The following is a 16,743-nucleotide window of genomic DNA, read 5'->3' on the forward strand; positions in this document are numbered from 1 at the left end:
TGCCACGAGTCTAGCCAAGTGTCTCTATGCATGTAAACATTATCTCTTGTGTTTGGGCTTTGTTGGGTTAAATAAGTAATACTTGAGTCTGTTTGTAATCATTGCTCATTGGGCTCATGCTTTAATGAAAAGTACATGTTGACAAAAAAAATTGGAAATTTATCTGTAAACAGTTTAGCAGCAAAATTATAAACAAAGGAGAAAATAATTTTGCGTATATTAATAATTAACACAGTATTGTATTATACGTTGTTTTACACGATGATGGCTTTGACTCTATTGTACTTTTAGAGTAAATATTTACTCTAAATTTACATTTACTCTATATTCATCCAAAAACATATCAATCAGGGTTGACTACTAACTATTACTTTTTCAGCTACTCATTGTGCATCCAGAGTAAAACACTATCTAACTTTTACTCTATGGCTCTGACTGAAAAATATTTACAGAGTAATTTTTGTTGAGTAAATATAGTTTCACCTAGTTACACTAATATTTATCCAATCAAGATGAAAACCATTAATCTGGCCAGAGTAAATATATTTGTCTTTATGCTTAGTAAAGTAAATTTTTTCTTATCTTCTTTGTTGAGTAAAAGTTTTACTCAAAATTTTACTTTTTCTATCTTTCTTATATTAAAATTTTACTTTTTCTCTTATTTTTTATATCACTCAGTTACTCCGCTTTTAATTCCTCCTAGTTGCGCTAACTTTTCCAATCACACTCTACAACTTAAAAGAGAAATAAAATTTGCACGTGGTTTTATTCTCTCCCCACTTTTCACCTTTTTATTTTTCTCCTTTTTTCACTATTTATTTTACTCTATTTTACTCTCACTTTTGCCAATCACACTCAATATCTCACGTTTTAACTATTGACCTTCGCCGCAAAAGTATAGTTTTTTTAACACATTTAAATAACGCCGCAAGAGTGTACAAATATTTAATAAATACCAAATGACGCTACTTAACGCTCTTTCTGTTTCAAAATAGTTGATTTTTGGATGAAGATATAAGAATTAAGATATACATTTTTTTTAAAAAATAACACTAAAAATATAAAATAAGTCTAATTAAGCCAATCATCAAAAATATTACTCTCTCCATTCCGGAAAGTAAGATTTTTTATATTTATTTTTTGTTCCAAAATGATAGATTTTCTAAAAAAATTAAAATACTTTTATTAGTTAATGTTAAAAAATTGTATACTTTAAAAAAATATTAATTGAAAACATTTGAATTGGTTAAATACTATTGGTTGATATTTATTAGAAAATGTATAGTAATAAATAATAAATTTAATTGTAAATATTTATTATATTCTTAATATGCATGAATACTCTAAAAAAAAATTTTCGGAAATGGAAAGAGTATAAAACAATCAGTCACACAGTTTTCAATGAACTATAAACTAATTAAAAAAATATCAAACATCGTATATTTTGAAACATTAAAAAAATTTCAAAACATCATCTATTATGAAACATAACGAGTAGTTAACATTAAATTGTGCAGCTAATCACGCGGTTCCTCGTGAGCAAAGTACCCTGAGTGGATTTGCGTGTCTGGTCTTATACTCTCACGCCAATCAAAAAGTGTTTGTTCCCTTTTCTCACATAGTTTATAGACAATGATATGGTCCGGGGGATAATTATACGAATCAATAAACTCACGTATTTAACTAACTATGATAAATTATAATTTATATCGATTGTACGTTTTAAGAATTTCTAAAACCGTTGAACCATTTCATGGAGTAGTTTGGTTGGAGAACGAATCCAATCCGTTAGTTGCCAATTATTACCCGTGACCTACTACAACTACAGGATTTGCTGGCTAGCAAAAAGCCAATGAAAAGTACATTAACATGTTCATTTTGTTTAACCGCATTTTCTTAGCATTTGTTAATTAGTTTCAGTTACGAAAATTGGTTATAGTCTATATGATAAATTTTCTAAAATAGAACAAAAAATAATCCTATTATCTCTTTGCCACAATTTTTTTGGGGTCTATTTTAGCTTTTTTGTTACCCCTATGTTATTTTAAAATTTCATATAAAATATTTTAAGAATCGTAAAAATATGAAAATAATATATAATGTACATAGACTAAAAACAATCATACATAGACTAAAAACAATCATATAAGCTTGATGATTTCCACTTGTTAAGTTAATTCTTTTAAGTATTCAACTTTAATGTACTGCAAAATAAACTAAAGAAAATGTGAAAAATGAAAATAATTCTAGAAACATACCGAAATGATCTGAGATAATAACATCTAAAACCTGGTAGATCTTAGAGCATAATTATCGCTTGATACCCGATATGAGGTACTTAATTTTTTTTATTTTTTTTTTGTCTTTAAAAAAAAAAAAAATTGAACCGATCGCGGACCGCCACGTGTCGGTGAGGCCCATAAACAGTAAAAACACCAGCCCACGACCGATCCTTCACTCGCGACTTTCGTGACCGTTTTTTAAAAAACACATGGAGCCCACACGTTAAAATCACACAGAATCGGGTTTTAAAAACCGCGATAATTATGGTCTTACGAGTAAATAACTTGTGTTTCAGCCTAATAGTATATTTACATTAATAGTCTTATCTTGATTAAGAATTAATTATTGAGTAAAAAACGCACGAGGCAGCGGTTTTCTTTTACATAGATCAGATCCGGTCGAAGCAAAGAATCTAAAAAACGCACTAGGATTTGAAAACCACTGTTTGGCCTCTTTGACAAAAGAATTTAAAAAATGCGGGTACTACGGACGATTACTCGGCGAGGAGGCGCTCGACGGTGCTTGGCCGTGGCGAGTTGGCTGTAGTCGGCCAATTAATCGGCAACAACAAAAAAAAATTTCTTTTTGGGTTTTGAATGCTTAAAATCTTGTATTTCTATGACAGATCTATAGGTTTTAAGTATAAAAACATGAAAACGCACCAAAATCTGATGATATGTGTGATTATAAACGTTTTACGGTCATGGAAAAACTGTAAAATTGAAAACCAAGACAGATGGGGAAGATGAAGACGAAATGACGATAGTACCCTTCATTAAAGGCAAAAATAATTAAAAAGAAGAAAAACGCGTGGATCCAGGGTCGAACCCGGGTTCTTACGCTGAGCAAAGATTATGAAACCACCAGGCTACTTCGACTAATTGTCTATTGTCATGCAAACTGACTAATGATGCATAATATATTTATAAAAAAAAAAATTAAAAACTAGACCCCGATTAATCCCCGATTACTCTCCGATTAATTGTTAACTCGCTAGGCTAATATCGTCCGTCCGACTAGCGCCTAGCGTAGTTTCGAACAGGGGATATTAGAGAGAATGAAGCCCAAAAGAGCATTTCCTAAAAAGCAGAAAAAACTAGTTTGGAGGTAAAGCCAGTCAACTGGATTAAGTGATTAAGCGAGAACTTCTTGTATATCGGACTGATAGTTTGTAACTATTAGTAAGGATTTTTTTATTTTTTTTTGAAAAAAATTAGTATGGAATTTCGATAAATAAAAACTTATGAAGTTAAATTAAATTCTTTTTTTATTTTGTCCTCCTCGAGAATCGGATCATTGCTAGAAATAAAAATACATCTAGATTTAGAATTTGTAAATCCGAAATTTTTATTGGTTTGGAAGAGTAGTTTAGGGTTTTGTTAGTTAATATCCATCAAACATTTACATTTTATTTTTGAAAAAAATAACTATTTACAGCTTTTCATGTGGGTTTGTATGTATTATTAGGGAAGACATGTAGAGGAGAAGAGTAACTAGGATGGGATCCCAATATAAATTTGAATGATAGTATCATTTAAAAAATATAAAACACATCTTGATAAACCTGCTGGTGATGACGAAACCTGGTAAACCTGATGAGAGTGTAATGATCTAGAAGAAATTACTTAAAAACGGCGTGTAATAATGGTTCCGGAAAACAAAACATTTTTTATGTAAACAAACCATATTCATGATAGGTTAACTTGTAAAACATTTACACTAAGAGACACTTTTCTAGTTTATTATTACATCATAGAGAACTTCTATCTAACAAGGTAGTTTTTCTTAATCAAAGCCTTTCCAGTTACAAACTAACTAAATAACTTTGTAACTAAGTGTGCATTAAACTAACTAAATTTATTATCTACTTTTTAATAAAAAGACAAAATAAAGTGGGTCCATCTGTGTTTCTTCTTCGTCTTCTTCGGTGCTTTCTTCTAAGTTCTCTATTATGTTTGTAAAATGAATTATGTTGCTTCAAAATTTTATTTCAAGAAAACTTGTTGTTATTCATTGTCTCTATTATTTGATGTATCTTTAGAGATAAGTCAAGCTATATTTTTGATGATAGTAAAACGGTAGCGTATACGATGACAATGTCAACGACAGAGATCTATCGGTTTATCCAATACGACGACAAAATCAGAGGATTCGACATCTTCCGACGAGAAATGAACCAGATACAAGAGGAACTTTGATTTCAAACTTTGATTCACAACCTCAGGTCACAATGGCTGATTCACCGTTGTGGACCATTTTCGCCGAGATTGATGTAAGTCGACAAGCTCTCCACCGCTGCAATACCGTTTCTCCACGGGGTTTCGCTTCCGCAGTGTCTCAAGTCCGGTGGAAAGCTTCAACGTCGTGCCATATCCTACGTCTTTGCTGTGATCTTTTCCCTCTTTCCATGACCTCTGGTGGACGATAAAGCGAAGCCGTCATTGCATCCGGTCGAGATCGCCATTGTTGAACCTTGAGATCAAGTTTCACTAATTTGCACCTTTAGTCCTTGTGATTTTAAATGTTTTTTTGTTGCCTAAAAACTTCCAAAGTTGCGTATAAATCCCTTGAATTAACCAAAAACTTCTAAATGTGCACTTTAGATTCAACTTTTGTATCTTTTGGACCATACAAATAATGAAACTCACAAGTTTATGTACAAAAATTATCCAGTGTCCAAGTATTATTGTACAAGTTAATTAGTGTACATATAAATCATTGTACACGTGGATAGTAAAATCATTGTGTACGTAGCATAATGTACACATCAAATGCATTTAAAGTTATATTTTTGTTTCTTTTATTCATTTTGTAAAAAATTGTAATTGTTTGTATGCAATGTACAAATGAATCAGTGTACATGTAATTGTTTGTGAGACTGTTGTACATGTGGACAATTAAATTATGCCTACATAGTGATGATATTTAAACGGGTATATATATAACAAATTTATTAGGGTGTTCATATAACCATTGCATGACCACCACGGAGAGTAATGTTGCATCGATGTGAGCATGTTGCGACGAAAAGTAGGAGGTCATGACGACGACAATGCGGAGGAGGAAACTAGGTCGCGGTTTTTCTCTGCTGATGCGGAAGATAGAGATGTGACAGCAGTCGGCGGTGGTGCTATTGCAGGTGGAGGAAAAGCTCGAAGATGCCGACCATGTTGTAACCTGCCATGGATCTTTACATCTTTAAGTTTTTTACATTGGCTTCATATGTAGGAGACAAAAAAGAAAACTAGAAGTTCGTTAGGTTGACAGACAAACACGATTTGATGATACATTGTTCTAATGATATAGAGTTTATTTACATTATGCAAATGTACATTTCTTTAATAATATGTACATGTAAATATGTACATATGAACACATGGAATTCTTGACCTCTGTTTTTTTGTTGAAATTTTTTGAGAGAATTTCTCAATGGTATCTTCCGTTGGAAGTTCATCACAAAAAAATTAGCTAGAAATAAGCGAGTTAGTCACAATGAAATGTTAGTAACTATAGAATTTGTAAATGGTTCCTGGCCTACTGCTTAAGGTAAAAAAATATTCAAGTAGATCTTTGTAAATCAATGTACATATGGATTATCGTTATCCGGTGTACACGTAGATAGAAAAATATAGTGTACATGTGAATCATTGTACATGTGGATAATGAAACTGTATGTACAACATATTATGTACATATGAGTACATAAAGATGTCACTAAAACCAGATTTATGGTACTCATTTTCCACAAAACATCCCGAACAAACAACAACTAATTACACAGTTGTGTACATAGTATCATGTACATATAAAATAAATATACAAGAATTATTTTATGTATGGATACTGTTTACATATACCATTTTCTAATATATATTTTTTTGTTATTTGTTTGAACCGATTGTTTTGTTGACAAAAACATCACAAATTTTCTAAGACAAAAATCAAAATCATGATATATTTTTTACAAATCAAAATTTTGTTTCTACATAATGTGTAGCTAAAACATTTTTAAAAAATTATTTACACATGGATATTTGGGAATCTAGTCCTATCTTATGATTTTAGTCATACCTTATGATTTATTGATACTTAATATTTTGTTTTTTATCCATTTAGGTAATTTAGGTGTGTCTTGAGTTATTTTTATTGTATTTTCATAGATGTATTCATTTTTCTAGTTATAATTTAATTTCTGAAGTTTAGGGCAACATTAAAGACCATTTTGTACATTTTAAAAGTATTGGGTTACAAAATAAATAACAAATAAGCTTAGGACCAAATGTGTAAAAATGCCCAAATTAACCATTCTTGCTCTCAGACTTGTCATGCCAGTTTCAGAGAGCGTCGGAGAGGCAGGAACGTCACGGCGATGATGAATCACAACAAGGAAAGATGAGCTGAGGCACGCTGCGGCGGATCGAGATTTTCTGGTAAAAACTAAAGAAAAAGAAATCTCGAGCAACGATGGATCCCGAGCTCAAACCACCACTGGTTCACTTTGCGGTGACAGCCAACGACAGTGTAGGCACGGCGGTGAGCACAAACCCCGGATGCGGTGAAGAAGTTGCAACGATGCAAAGAAAAAGCTTTGATGATTTTTTTTTGGTCAAACATCTTTGATTATTTCTGTTTTTTCTCTAACATGGTTTTAGGTTTCAAACGTGTGGTCCCAAGAAAAAAGAAATGTGACCAGTTCTTAAAAATTGTGAGGCCACTTTAGTTAGCTCAGGCATTTTAGTTAGAAGAAACTACCTCAGTAGTCATAACTGCTCTTCAATGTACTAAAAAGACATAAACTGATCTATTGTGTTAATAACTCTAATATATAACAGTATATAATTATATATTAATACTATGTGATATTTATTGTGATGGGGATTCATTGAAACTGGAAGGCAACTGTAGAGAAAAGTGCCCCATAGAAGATCTCCATAGTACTCTCCCTCTTTCTCTCCTCTCTCTCCCTCTATCTCTCTCTCCACAGAGAAAACCAACAGTAGCAGTAAATTGCTCGAGTTCTTGATGAGAAAGCGATAGATCAATTAATATAATGTTTTTAATCATTTGAGAGAAGCGATAAACCTGGGGGGCGTTTGCAGAAATTTCCTTAATTTCGTCATCACCATCATTACTCTCTCATCCGCTCCCAAATCTGCTCCTTACAAAAATATATAACACATCTTGGAGTCTAGAAATTAATGAGCTAGGGAGAAGAAGAGAAAAAAGAAGGTAAACTCGAATCCCCAAAAGTCATTTATTCACAAACCCTAAAACAGTCTCATAAATATTCTTTCTTTTAGTCGGTATGTGTTTGTGATGTGGAGGACCTGGAGGTAGAAGTAATGGCTGGAATGTTCAATCTAGGAGGGAGAGATAACAACAAACAAGATCATCTTCATCATCATATGGACAAGGATCATAATGAAGATAAGAGCAGCAATCATCTTTATCTATACAAAGAAGAGATCTACAACAACAACAATAGGGGTTTTGAGATTTGGCCATCTCAATATTTTCAACAACAACAACAAAACCACGTGGCTCCTCCTACAAATTTCCTCTCTTTTGGTATGGTCCCAAGTGGTGGCAGTAATAATAACGACCGGAGTAGTAACCGGAGTTTGTATTTCAACGTAGTCTCCGACCATGAGCGGATTAGATCCTCTCCCGGAAGGTTTACGGTAACAAGGCAAGGAAACATGAATTGCCAAGACTGTGGGAATCAAGCCAAGAAAGATTGTCCTCATATGAGATGTCGTACTTGTTGTAAGAGCCGAGGGTTTGATTGCCAAACCCACGTGAAGAGCACATGGGTCCCGGCTGCTAAACGTCGTGAGAGACGGGCTCAGTTAGCTGCTTTGCCATCTAAGCGGAGTAGAGAGCCTAGCTCCGGCGGTGGTGGTGGTGATGATGATGATTATGATGATGATAGAGATGATGATGAAAATGGAGGTCAAGGCGGTGGTGGTGGATCGGCTCTTGCATGCATCCGTGTAGTTAACGCTAGCTCTTCAGGTATAACGGTTATTTTAATTATCTTACAATGACTGATCGACTTCATTGGAATATTTTTAAAGATCAAAAAATTCTTGGGGTCATAATGATTTTGATTTTTTTTGTCAAATGTCACTTGAGTGTTAATGGATGGATATGAACATTATGTCCATGCACTGCATTTTGCTGTATATTTTTTCTTTAGCTGTTTGATTTTGATCGATGATTATTATTTTTCCAGTCATGTCTACTGTTCTTTGGTAAACATGACGACACCAAAGGGTTTAATCCATTTCATTAAACTATACTTAAAACCCGCTATCAAAGATTCAATTTTTACTCTGTATTTGACTGAAAAGTCATAAAGTTTATGTAAAATAGACAAAGTTTGGATTTTATTTTACGCTATTATATTCCATATGTTAATTAAAATAAAAACTTTCTGTGAAATAAAGAAAGACTGGTGTTTCTTTATAAGATTTAGTTTATTTTAAAAACTATTCTTTTTAAAAAAAGTTTTTATTCGATTACATGAGTCGTCAAGCAAGAACCATAACTTCATGAGAACTATATATGTTTTGCTTGGATTTTATAGTAATAATTTATTTTAATGAAATTAGGGTTAGAAAGTAATCACTTACCACCCGAGATAAGTTCACCGGCTGTATTTCGGTGTATAAGAGTCAGCTCGATCGACGATGACGACGAAGAGTATGCATATCAAACGGTTGTGGACATCGGAGGACACGTGTTCAAAGGCATTCTCTACGACCAAGGTCCATCAGATCACCCCTACAGCTCAAGCCCTACGGCCGCAGAAGCCTGTCAACGCCATATTAACCTCTTGGCCTCAACCGCTTTAGCCAGCACTTCAACTACAGCGACAAATAATACTAAAGCTTCGATTGATCCTTCATCGCTTTACACACCGACGGCGGCTCCCTTCAGCACTTGTATCACCACCGGTACCCCCTTCTTTCCACCTCCTAGGTCTTGAGACTGAAATATTAAATATTTTAAAACGTTTTTGATAACTCTTATAATTATTCGAGTACTACGAGTAAGAAAAAAATGATTATTTTGAGGTTTTTGTTGTTGTCGGACAATATGGTAACTTTCCGTACCTAGCTAGGGTTTGTGCTGATTAACATGCACGTGGTATGTTTATTAGAGATAAATAAAAGAGAATTATTATTTTAAAAATTGGAGAAAGGAGATATTATTACAATTCAGATAATGTCATAGTTTCAAGTTGGATCATCTGCTTGTTCTTTTGAATGTTTGATCTTCCCAACGTGATCGACATAACTCATTTATCTTTTTCTAACATCAACATTTTCTTATAATATATATGTATATATATTAAGTTAGATCTTCTGTATAAAATAGGGTTGGGTTCGATAGTGGATTATCTTTCTGGCTGGTGATGAACTCGAAGCTGCCTTTTCCAGTTTATCCGTTTGTTTGCCGGATCTAAACAGGGACTTAACTAGGCTTCGTGTTCAGTTGAACAAACAATTTCAAATCTAGATATATAGAAGTCCCTTTTATGCTACCCAATCCACTTCCGCAGTGTAAAACAGTAGAAACCAACATTAGTTCACAAACCCCATTGGACATTTATTATATTTATGCAGTAATATTATTTTTATTCCAAAGAAAAGTCTGGGTGAAATTTTAACTATGAAATTTTCAACTCTGGCAAAAATGCATAAGACAAGGTTACCCCGAAACAAATTGGAACAAGTTTCTTCCAGTAATCTGATAAATACTAATAGTCGGAAGTTTTTGTTGACCGGCTTCCTCATCGTGATCCAAGAAGTCGTTCTCACATGGAAATGCCCACTTATTGTGGAAGATCTGACTTTACCGTTAATTATTGTGAAGAATAATCATCAAATTAATTAATAAGGGCAATACATTATATGTGAAGTATTAACTATTGTAATGAAGGTAAACCGAGATTATTTTATGTATTTTCAAATCTACTATACCTACTTCTCTACATTACTTGCATGTATTTGACTATTAACTTTGACAGTTTTCCTCTAGTTAATTTTGCGTATTCATTCTTCCTCATCTCTTGTTTCACTAATGCAGCATTAATTGACTGGCTAGCCTATGCTTCAATTGGTAATCAGAAAAATGAATTTAATCCGAATTTTATGTCGCTAGTCATATTATTCAGCCAAACCTTCCATTTGAAAACTAAACTGATATGTGCTATTAAAAAGTTTATAGGTTTCTTCCCAATTATGTTATATACAGTAAAACCTCTATAATTAATACTCGATAAATTAATAATTTCTATAAATTAATAAATTTCACTGGTCCCAACTTAGGACAGCTCAAAATTTGACATAAACCAATAAAATAATAAGATAATATTTCTTTAGAAAATTTTATGTAAATATATGTCCCATTAAAATTATAAATTAATAATTTATATGTATATATATTTTATATAAGTAATAATCTATTATTATATTTTTTATTCACAATGGGATTATCTTTCTATTTTTTCAACACTTAATATATTTTTGATGAGATTTAGTAATATTATATCTAAAACCATATTTAAGTTCTATGGAATATATATTATATACACCATATAATATAATAAAGTTAATATAAATGTCAAATTTCAAAAAGTAACAATTAATGTATATATACTAAAATCTAATATTTTTCTTTTCTTAGAATAAATATATTTTAAAATAAAAAATCTAAATAAGAATTTTTTATAAATTAATATCTCTGTAAATTAATAAAATTTTAAAGTCCCAACATTATTAATTTATAGAGGTTCTACTGTATGTGCATTTCTTATACTTCTATTTTTAAAGTCATTTTTATACAGTGGACATGTTTATTTATAAGTAATTTGTTAATTTTAATCAATAAGTACCATTAAAAGAGTTTCGTCAAAGTTTGAAAACGAAAAAATACAGTTACTTTTAAATTATTAGAGAGTACATAAATAACTTATAAAATTATTTTTGAAAAAAAAAAGAAATGGGTCAAAGATTAAACATAGTAAAATTCGATGCTCAAAGTAAAAAAGACCACAGGTTTTCAAAACATAGGGAGTGATCGGTAAACTTTGGAGTAAACTAGAGTAATTAGAATAGAGTAATATGACAAAACTTTTACTGTAAAAGTTTTGGAGTTAAAAGGAAAAAAAGGTAGTGATATAAATAAAATAATAAATAAAAATCTGTGTCAGCATAAGTGATTTCTCCTCATGAACCATAATGAAAAAGAGTTATCCAACGTGTGTATGAGGAAGTGGGGTTTTAAAAAAAAAAAAAAATTAGAAAATAGAAAGTAAATAAGAGAAGGACCAAAAGTCCAAAGTATCTTAATAAGGGCAGTTTTAGGCCATGATTATCGTTAGGTCTGTATTTTGGGTTTCTTAAATTTTTTTTTTTTTTCGTTTTCTCTGATTTAAAAAGAAAAAAAATTAAAAAGAAAACCAATCGTGGACCGCCAGGTATCAGTAGGGCTTAGAAACAGTACAAAAATCTCACCAAAGTCGATTTTTAATTTCTCTCATTTATCACAATTTTTAACTAAAAATATGGGGTCCATCACCTAAAAACCCTTCTACTTATCCGCGATAATTGTACTCTTAGGGCATCATTATTGCAAGTCCTTGTGTTTGGATACTTAATACACATATATGTATATGTATATATTATATATGCGTATATAATTGCGGGTTAAGGACTTTACGGAAATCCAAATCGAAAGTTCCTTAATTAAGGACCTAACCAGAAGGACTTGCAATAATGATGCCTTTAAGACCTCTCCAACACTATTTGCTTGTGTGTCAGTTTTTTATTAGTGTTACTTTTACTTTTAAATTTTATTAGTCGGATACTCAATTTGAGAACTCAACCATTAAAATTGCTTTTGCCTTTCCTTAAACAGTTGCCAGAATAAATCAATAAAATATAATTAAAATCTATTTCAGCTGATTGTTAAACTTCCCAACAGAAATGAGTGGAATAGATTTTTAGATAAATCTCTGTTCGGAACTACGTTATACGCTAGTCGGACGGTAATTCCAGGCCTAGCGAATTATAAAAAAATCAAGAATTAATCGGTACCTAGTTTTTAATAGGATTTAATATATTTATAATATGTTTATGTAACAAACCTGATAATAAAAGTTTTATACATACTTATATATACAAATATACGAGACAAATGAACGTCAAAGCATCATGGTCCAATGGCTTGAGATGGATATGATACTATAGGAGGAAGAGGATTCGATTTCCCTGAAATGTATCTTTGCCATCCTTTTATCAGTGCGAATATTTAAAAAAAAATTAAAAACACTTACATTTATCCCACATCGTTTAACAATGAAGAAGAATGATCTTGGAGTCCCTTATAAATAAAAGAACAAAATCTCAATAATTCTCAGACAAACAGGCTTTGTTTTAAAGCCCACAATTTGTAAATACAAGTCCAATTATTATGTTGAATTAATCGGTTAAATCCGATTGTTAAGCGCCTAGTCGATCTTTTTGCTGATTAAACGGGCTTTGATTAGTAGAGCCGATTTGGCTAAAATAATCGCGGTTGGCTCTCGCCTAATGTCTAGTCGGACGAATAATCGGCTAGGCGCACGTGTTTTCAAACATAGGATAAAACATTATCGCTTGAAGTGACATACAGTCACAAGCATAGACTATGCATATGCATCTTACACAACATTTGTATAAAATTCGACTATGCCTGACATGACATTTTATTTATCACATCCTTTTCTATAAAAGGTATATAAAAATGTTCTCTACATTCAAAAAATGACAATCCTCCTCTTCGGAGTAAGAAGAAGAAGGATATTCACTGTCAAAGTCACAACTTGGATCGGAAAATCGCACAATCAATGGACTCTACAGAAGGTCGCATTTCTCGCGGTTTTAGGTATTTAGAGAGCAGTATGTAACGTTTCTTCGGCGGGCTGACGGATTTCTAAGGTTTAAAATTCTGATGGGCCTAATAGACTATTGCTAAAAGTCCTATTTTCTAAAACTAAACTCATCTAGTCAAATATATATTCTTGCTTGAAACGGAATAATTCTCAGAACAATTTCTTAGATTGTTTAAATTGTTTAAATTTAATTCGAGAGAAAGATTTACATATGGAACGATTCAGATAAATCTGATATGAATTTTATATCAGAAAATGTTTTTGGTGACACTATTCATGTTTAACACCACTAAATAAATATTTTCAAATAAATAATTATTTAAACAAATAAAACAAAATAAAAAATAAAGTAATTTGAACTTATGTTTTCGAATTATACTTTTTCAAATTCGAACTTTTCTATAATTTTTTTGAATTATTTTTTCTAAAACTATATTTGAAACTATTTTTAATTTTTTTTAAAAAATTTAAATATTTATTTATATATTTATTAGAATCATAAATTTCACATTCCAAAAACTCAATCCCTCGATATTAAAGAGAAATTTTCATGTTTACCACTTTTTTAATATCATTATTCATGTTTACCACCATTAAAGAGAAATTTTCAAAAATATCTTATTCACCGAGTGGCAAAAGACACTTATACCATTATTTATATATATTTATATAATAAATAATTATTTAAATAAATAGCAGTAGTTGGATCAGCCAAGCCTTGCATATCAGTTTGTCTCTTCGACACGATAAAGGAACAGATTCAGTTGATCAGAGAGAAACTTGGGGAGAAAGAAAAAAAGTTGTCATTGGATGAGCAACAAGGAGAGAGGATACCAAACCAAGACTTAGGTATTTAGATCAACGGCTGAGACAGCAAAGAGCTTTACATCAACAGCTTAGAATGGTTAGACCCTCTTGCAGACCTCAAAGAGGTCTCCCTAAAAACTCTGTCTCTGTTCTTCGCGTTTGGCTCTTTGAACATTTCCTTCATCCGTATGTGTTTTCTTCTCTCACAGGTCACAACTTTTTCAGTTTATACAGATCATTTTAAGAGACTTTATGGTTATTTGTAGATACCCGGAAGAATGTGAGAAAATGACGCTGCAAAACAGATATGATTGTCCAAAAACCAGGTAAACTGAGCTTTTTGTCTTCCCGTACAGTCGTTCCGCTTGAGTCACATAGTTTCTGCTATGTAATTAGGTTGCTAATTGGTTCATAAACGCGAGAGTCCGTCTATGAAAACCGATGATTGAAGAGATGTATAAAGAAGAGTTTGGTGATGAGTCTGAGTTACTGATCTCCAAGTCTTCTCAAGAACCCAACAGCACGAAATAAGAAGACTCATCCTCGCATCAGCAGCAGGAGAACAACACCAACAACAATAAAAATCTCACTTATACATCTGCAGACACAACAAACATTGACTTCTCATCAGAATCTAATGAAGATGAGCCACAACAAGAACATATGAACAGGTCAGCAGATTACGAACTTTAATTTAATGAACTATCAAGGATTTGGTGTTGATGATCACCGTTACATTGGCGGAAACAACCAGCAAGAGAGCAGATTCTCCAATGGCCATCGTTTGCACGACTTTGTTGTTTAATAGTATTGTTCATGGAACAGAGGACATGATTCTTGAAGCACAAGAAATGTGTTTTTTGGCATTTTATAGTTAGGCATATAATACACCCATATCTGTGGCATAGAAAGTAGACATGTTTATAGTATACTTGTAATGCCAAAAATTTGATATGTGTGTAAAATTCACGGTGGTGTAAAGAACACTTGCAAAAGTGTGAAAACCGTTTCAGTTTACATGAAAAAAAAATCTGATTTCTCAACGTTTCTGTATAATCTTGAGACTTTTGTTGTATGTTTCAAGATTCCTCATATATGTTTCAAGACACTTCACCCTATGTTCATCATTTTAATCCAGCCCTGGTTTTAAGCTACTTTGGGGGCACGGTGAAATCGTTTGTTGATCCAAGACCGTCTCCAAGATTCATTTAACTTAAAAGTTAAACCCTTGTTTCTACTTTCTACATGTGTTTTTATTGTACAAGACTTAGTTGCATTTATGCCATCTTAATAGGTTATTGGCAAGAAGTACCAGAACAAATTTCTTGAGATGATTGATGAAAGGTAGGGAGTTTTTTTAAATCTTATCGGTGTTTTTTTTCCTTATCATCTCCATGAATAGTATTAAACATATGTGACCATATTTGGAAATTGTTTAACCAGCTACCAGGTTTTTTTATCGGTGGTACTTGCAATTGTGCAGACCAGGGAGGTTGTATAAGGTCTGATAAAGAGCCGTGGAAAGACCCTGAGATACTAAAGATGGAGTGTTTTCTTCTTGATTGTTTGTTATGTCTCTGTTATGCATATAATCATTCTAATGATTTTCTCAGCCTTCATGCGGATGCGGTTGTGGGACGTGCTGTAGGCATGCTGGTGATGTCCTAAGTAGTGATTCCCAGATCATCTGATAATCCAACTTATTATGGGGTAAGGGTTTTATTTTGGTAGTTACAACAAAACGTTTCTACATATGTTCATTGGGTTAATATTTTATGAAACTGTAATATTATATTCTCTCTTGGCTCAGATGAAAGCTAATGACACATCAACAGCAGAGTCAGGGTCTGAATTGGAAGAGTTGACTTCACCGAAAACAAATATGAATAGTTATGTAGCTAAGTTGACTCCAGTTTCTGAAAATGTAGGCTTTCTCAATTTTGTAATAGTTGCATTAAAATAATGTAGAAGTTCTTAGTTCTTACCTGACCTGACATGTCAAGGCCAATGGTAAAAAAAGTCCTACTGTTTTATTTGAGTATGAAGACTGTGTGCCAATGGTTGTCAAAGTTGTGGATGTTGCTTGGGAGTCCCAAGAGATGTCAAATGCTTCTGAAGGTATGTAAGACTTGAATTTCTAAAGCTGGTGAATGTCAGACATCTTATGGAATGTGTTGCAGGAATACATCAAGTAAGTTTGGGGAAAATAGTAACGGTTAGTCATATCTGGCTCTGCCACAGGGTATAAGCCACTCACAGTTGATGTCTTCGAGCGCTAGAGCTGAGCTGGGTGATGAACCAAATGCAAGGGAATCTCGTCCTCCTTCGCCTTCACGTCCAAGTACTTTTAATGAAAGAGTCATCATTTCCTATGTTTTAAGCAGACAAGGCGATCTTGAGAAACAGATAGAAGCCCTTCACTTGAGGAAATACCGAGATGCCTCACGATTAAGAGGAGTTGATTGTAAAACTAGGTCTCAATGATTTAGAGAAGACTTTCTTATTGACAATGAACGTGCTTTACAATGTATACTAGATTAAGATCCGCGCCTTGCGCGGAATAAACATTATATATATAAATTATTTTATGTATTATATGTTCTTACATATTATGAAATAATAAATATATATTGAATAATTAAAAGTCAGTAACTATTACATATATAATTAAATTGGTGAGAACGTATAAATCAATTTTATTAATCAAAACA

The 16,743-nt window shown here is 32.4% G+C and overlaps 1 protein-coding gene and 1 pseudogene across 1 annotated transcript; both read left to right on the forward strand.

Moving 5' to 3' along the window:
• The first annotated feature begins 7,216 nt into the window (after window positions 1–7,216).
• Window positions 7,217–9,399, forward strand: LOC106305087 (protein SHI RELATED SEQUENCE 7-like). Its single transcript, XM_013741467.1, has 3 exons — window positions 7,217–7,512; window positions 7,584–8,298; window positions 8,898–9,399. The coding sequence occupies exons 2-3, from the start codon at window positions 7,626–7,628 to the stop codon at window positions 9,272–9,274; spliced, it is 1,050 nt and encodes a 349-aa protein (XP_013596921.1). The 5' UTR covers window positions 7,217–7,512; window positions 7,584–7,625; the 3' UTR covers window positions 9,275–9,399.
• Window positions 9,400–14,729: 5,330 nt separating this feature from the next.
• LOC106302888 lies at window positions 14,730–16,452 on the forward strand (annotated as a pseudogene).
• The last annotated feature ends 291 nt before the right edge of the window (window positions 16,453–16,743 follow it).

This window comes from Brassica oleracea, chromosome C7 (assembly GCF_000695525.1).
Source record: "Brassica oleracea var. oleracea cultivar TO1000 chromosome C7, BOL, whole genome shotgun sequence".
Taxonomy (NCBI): Eukaryota; Viridiplantae; Streptophyta; class Magnoliopsida; order Brassicales; family Brassicaceae; genus Brassica; species Brassica oleracea.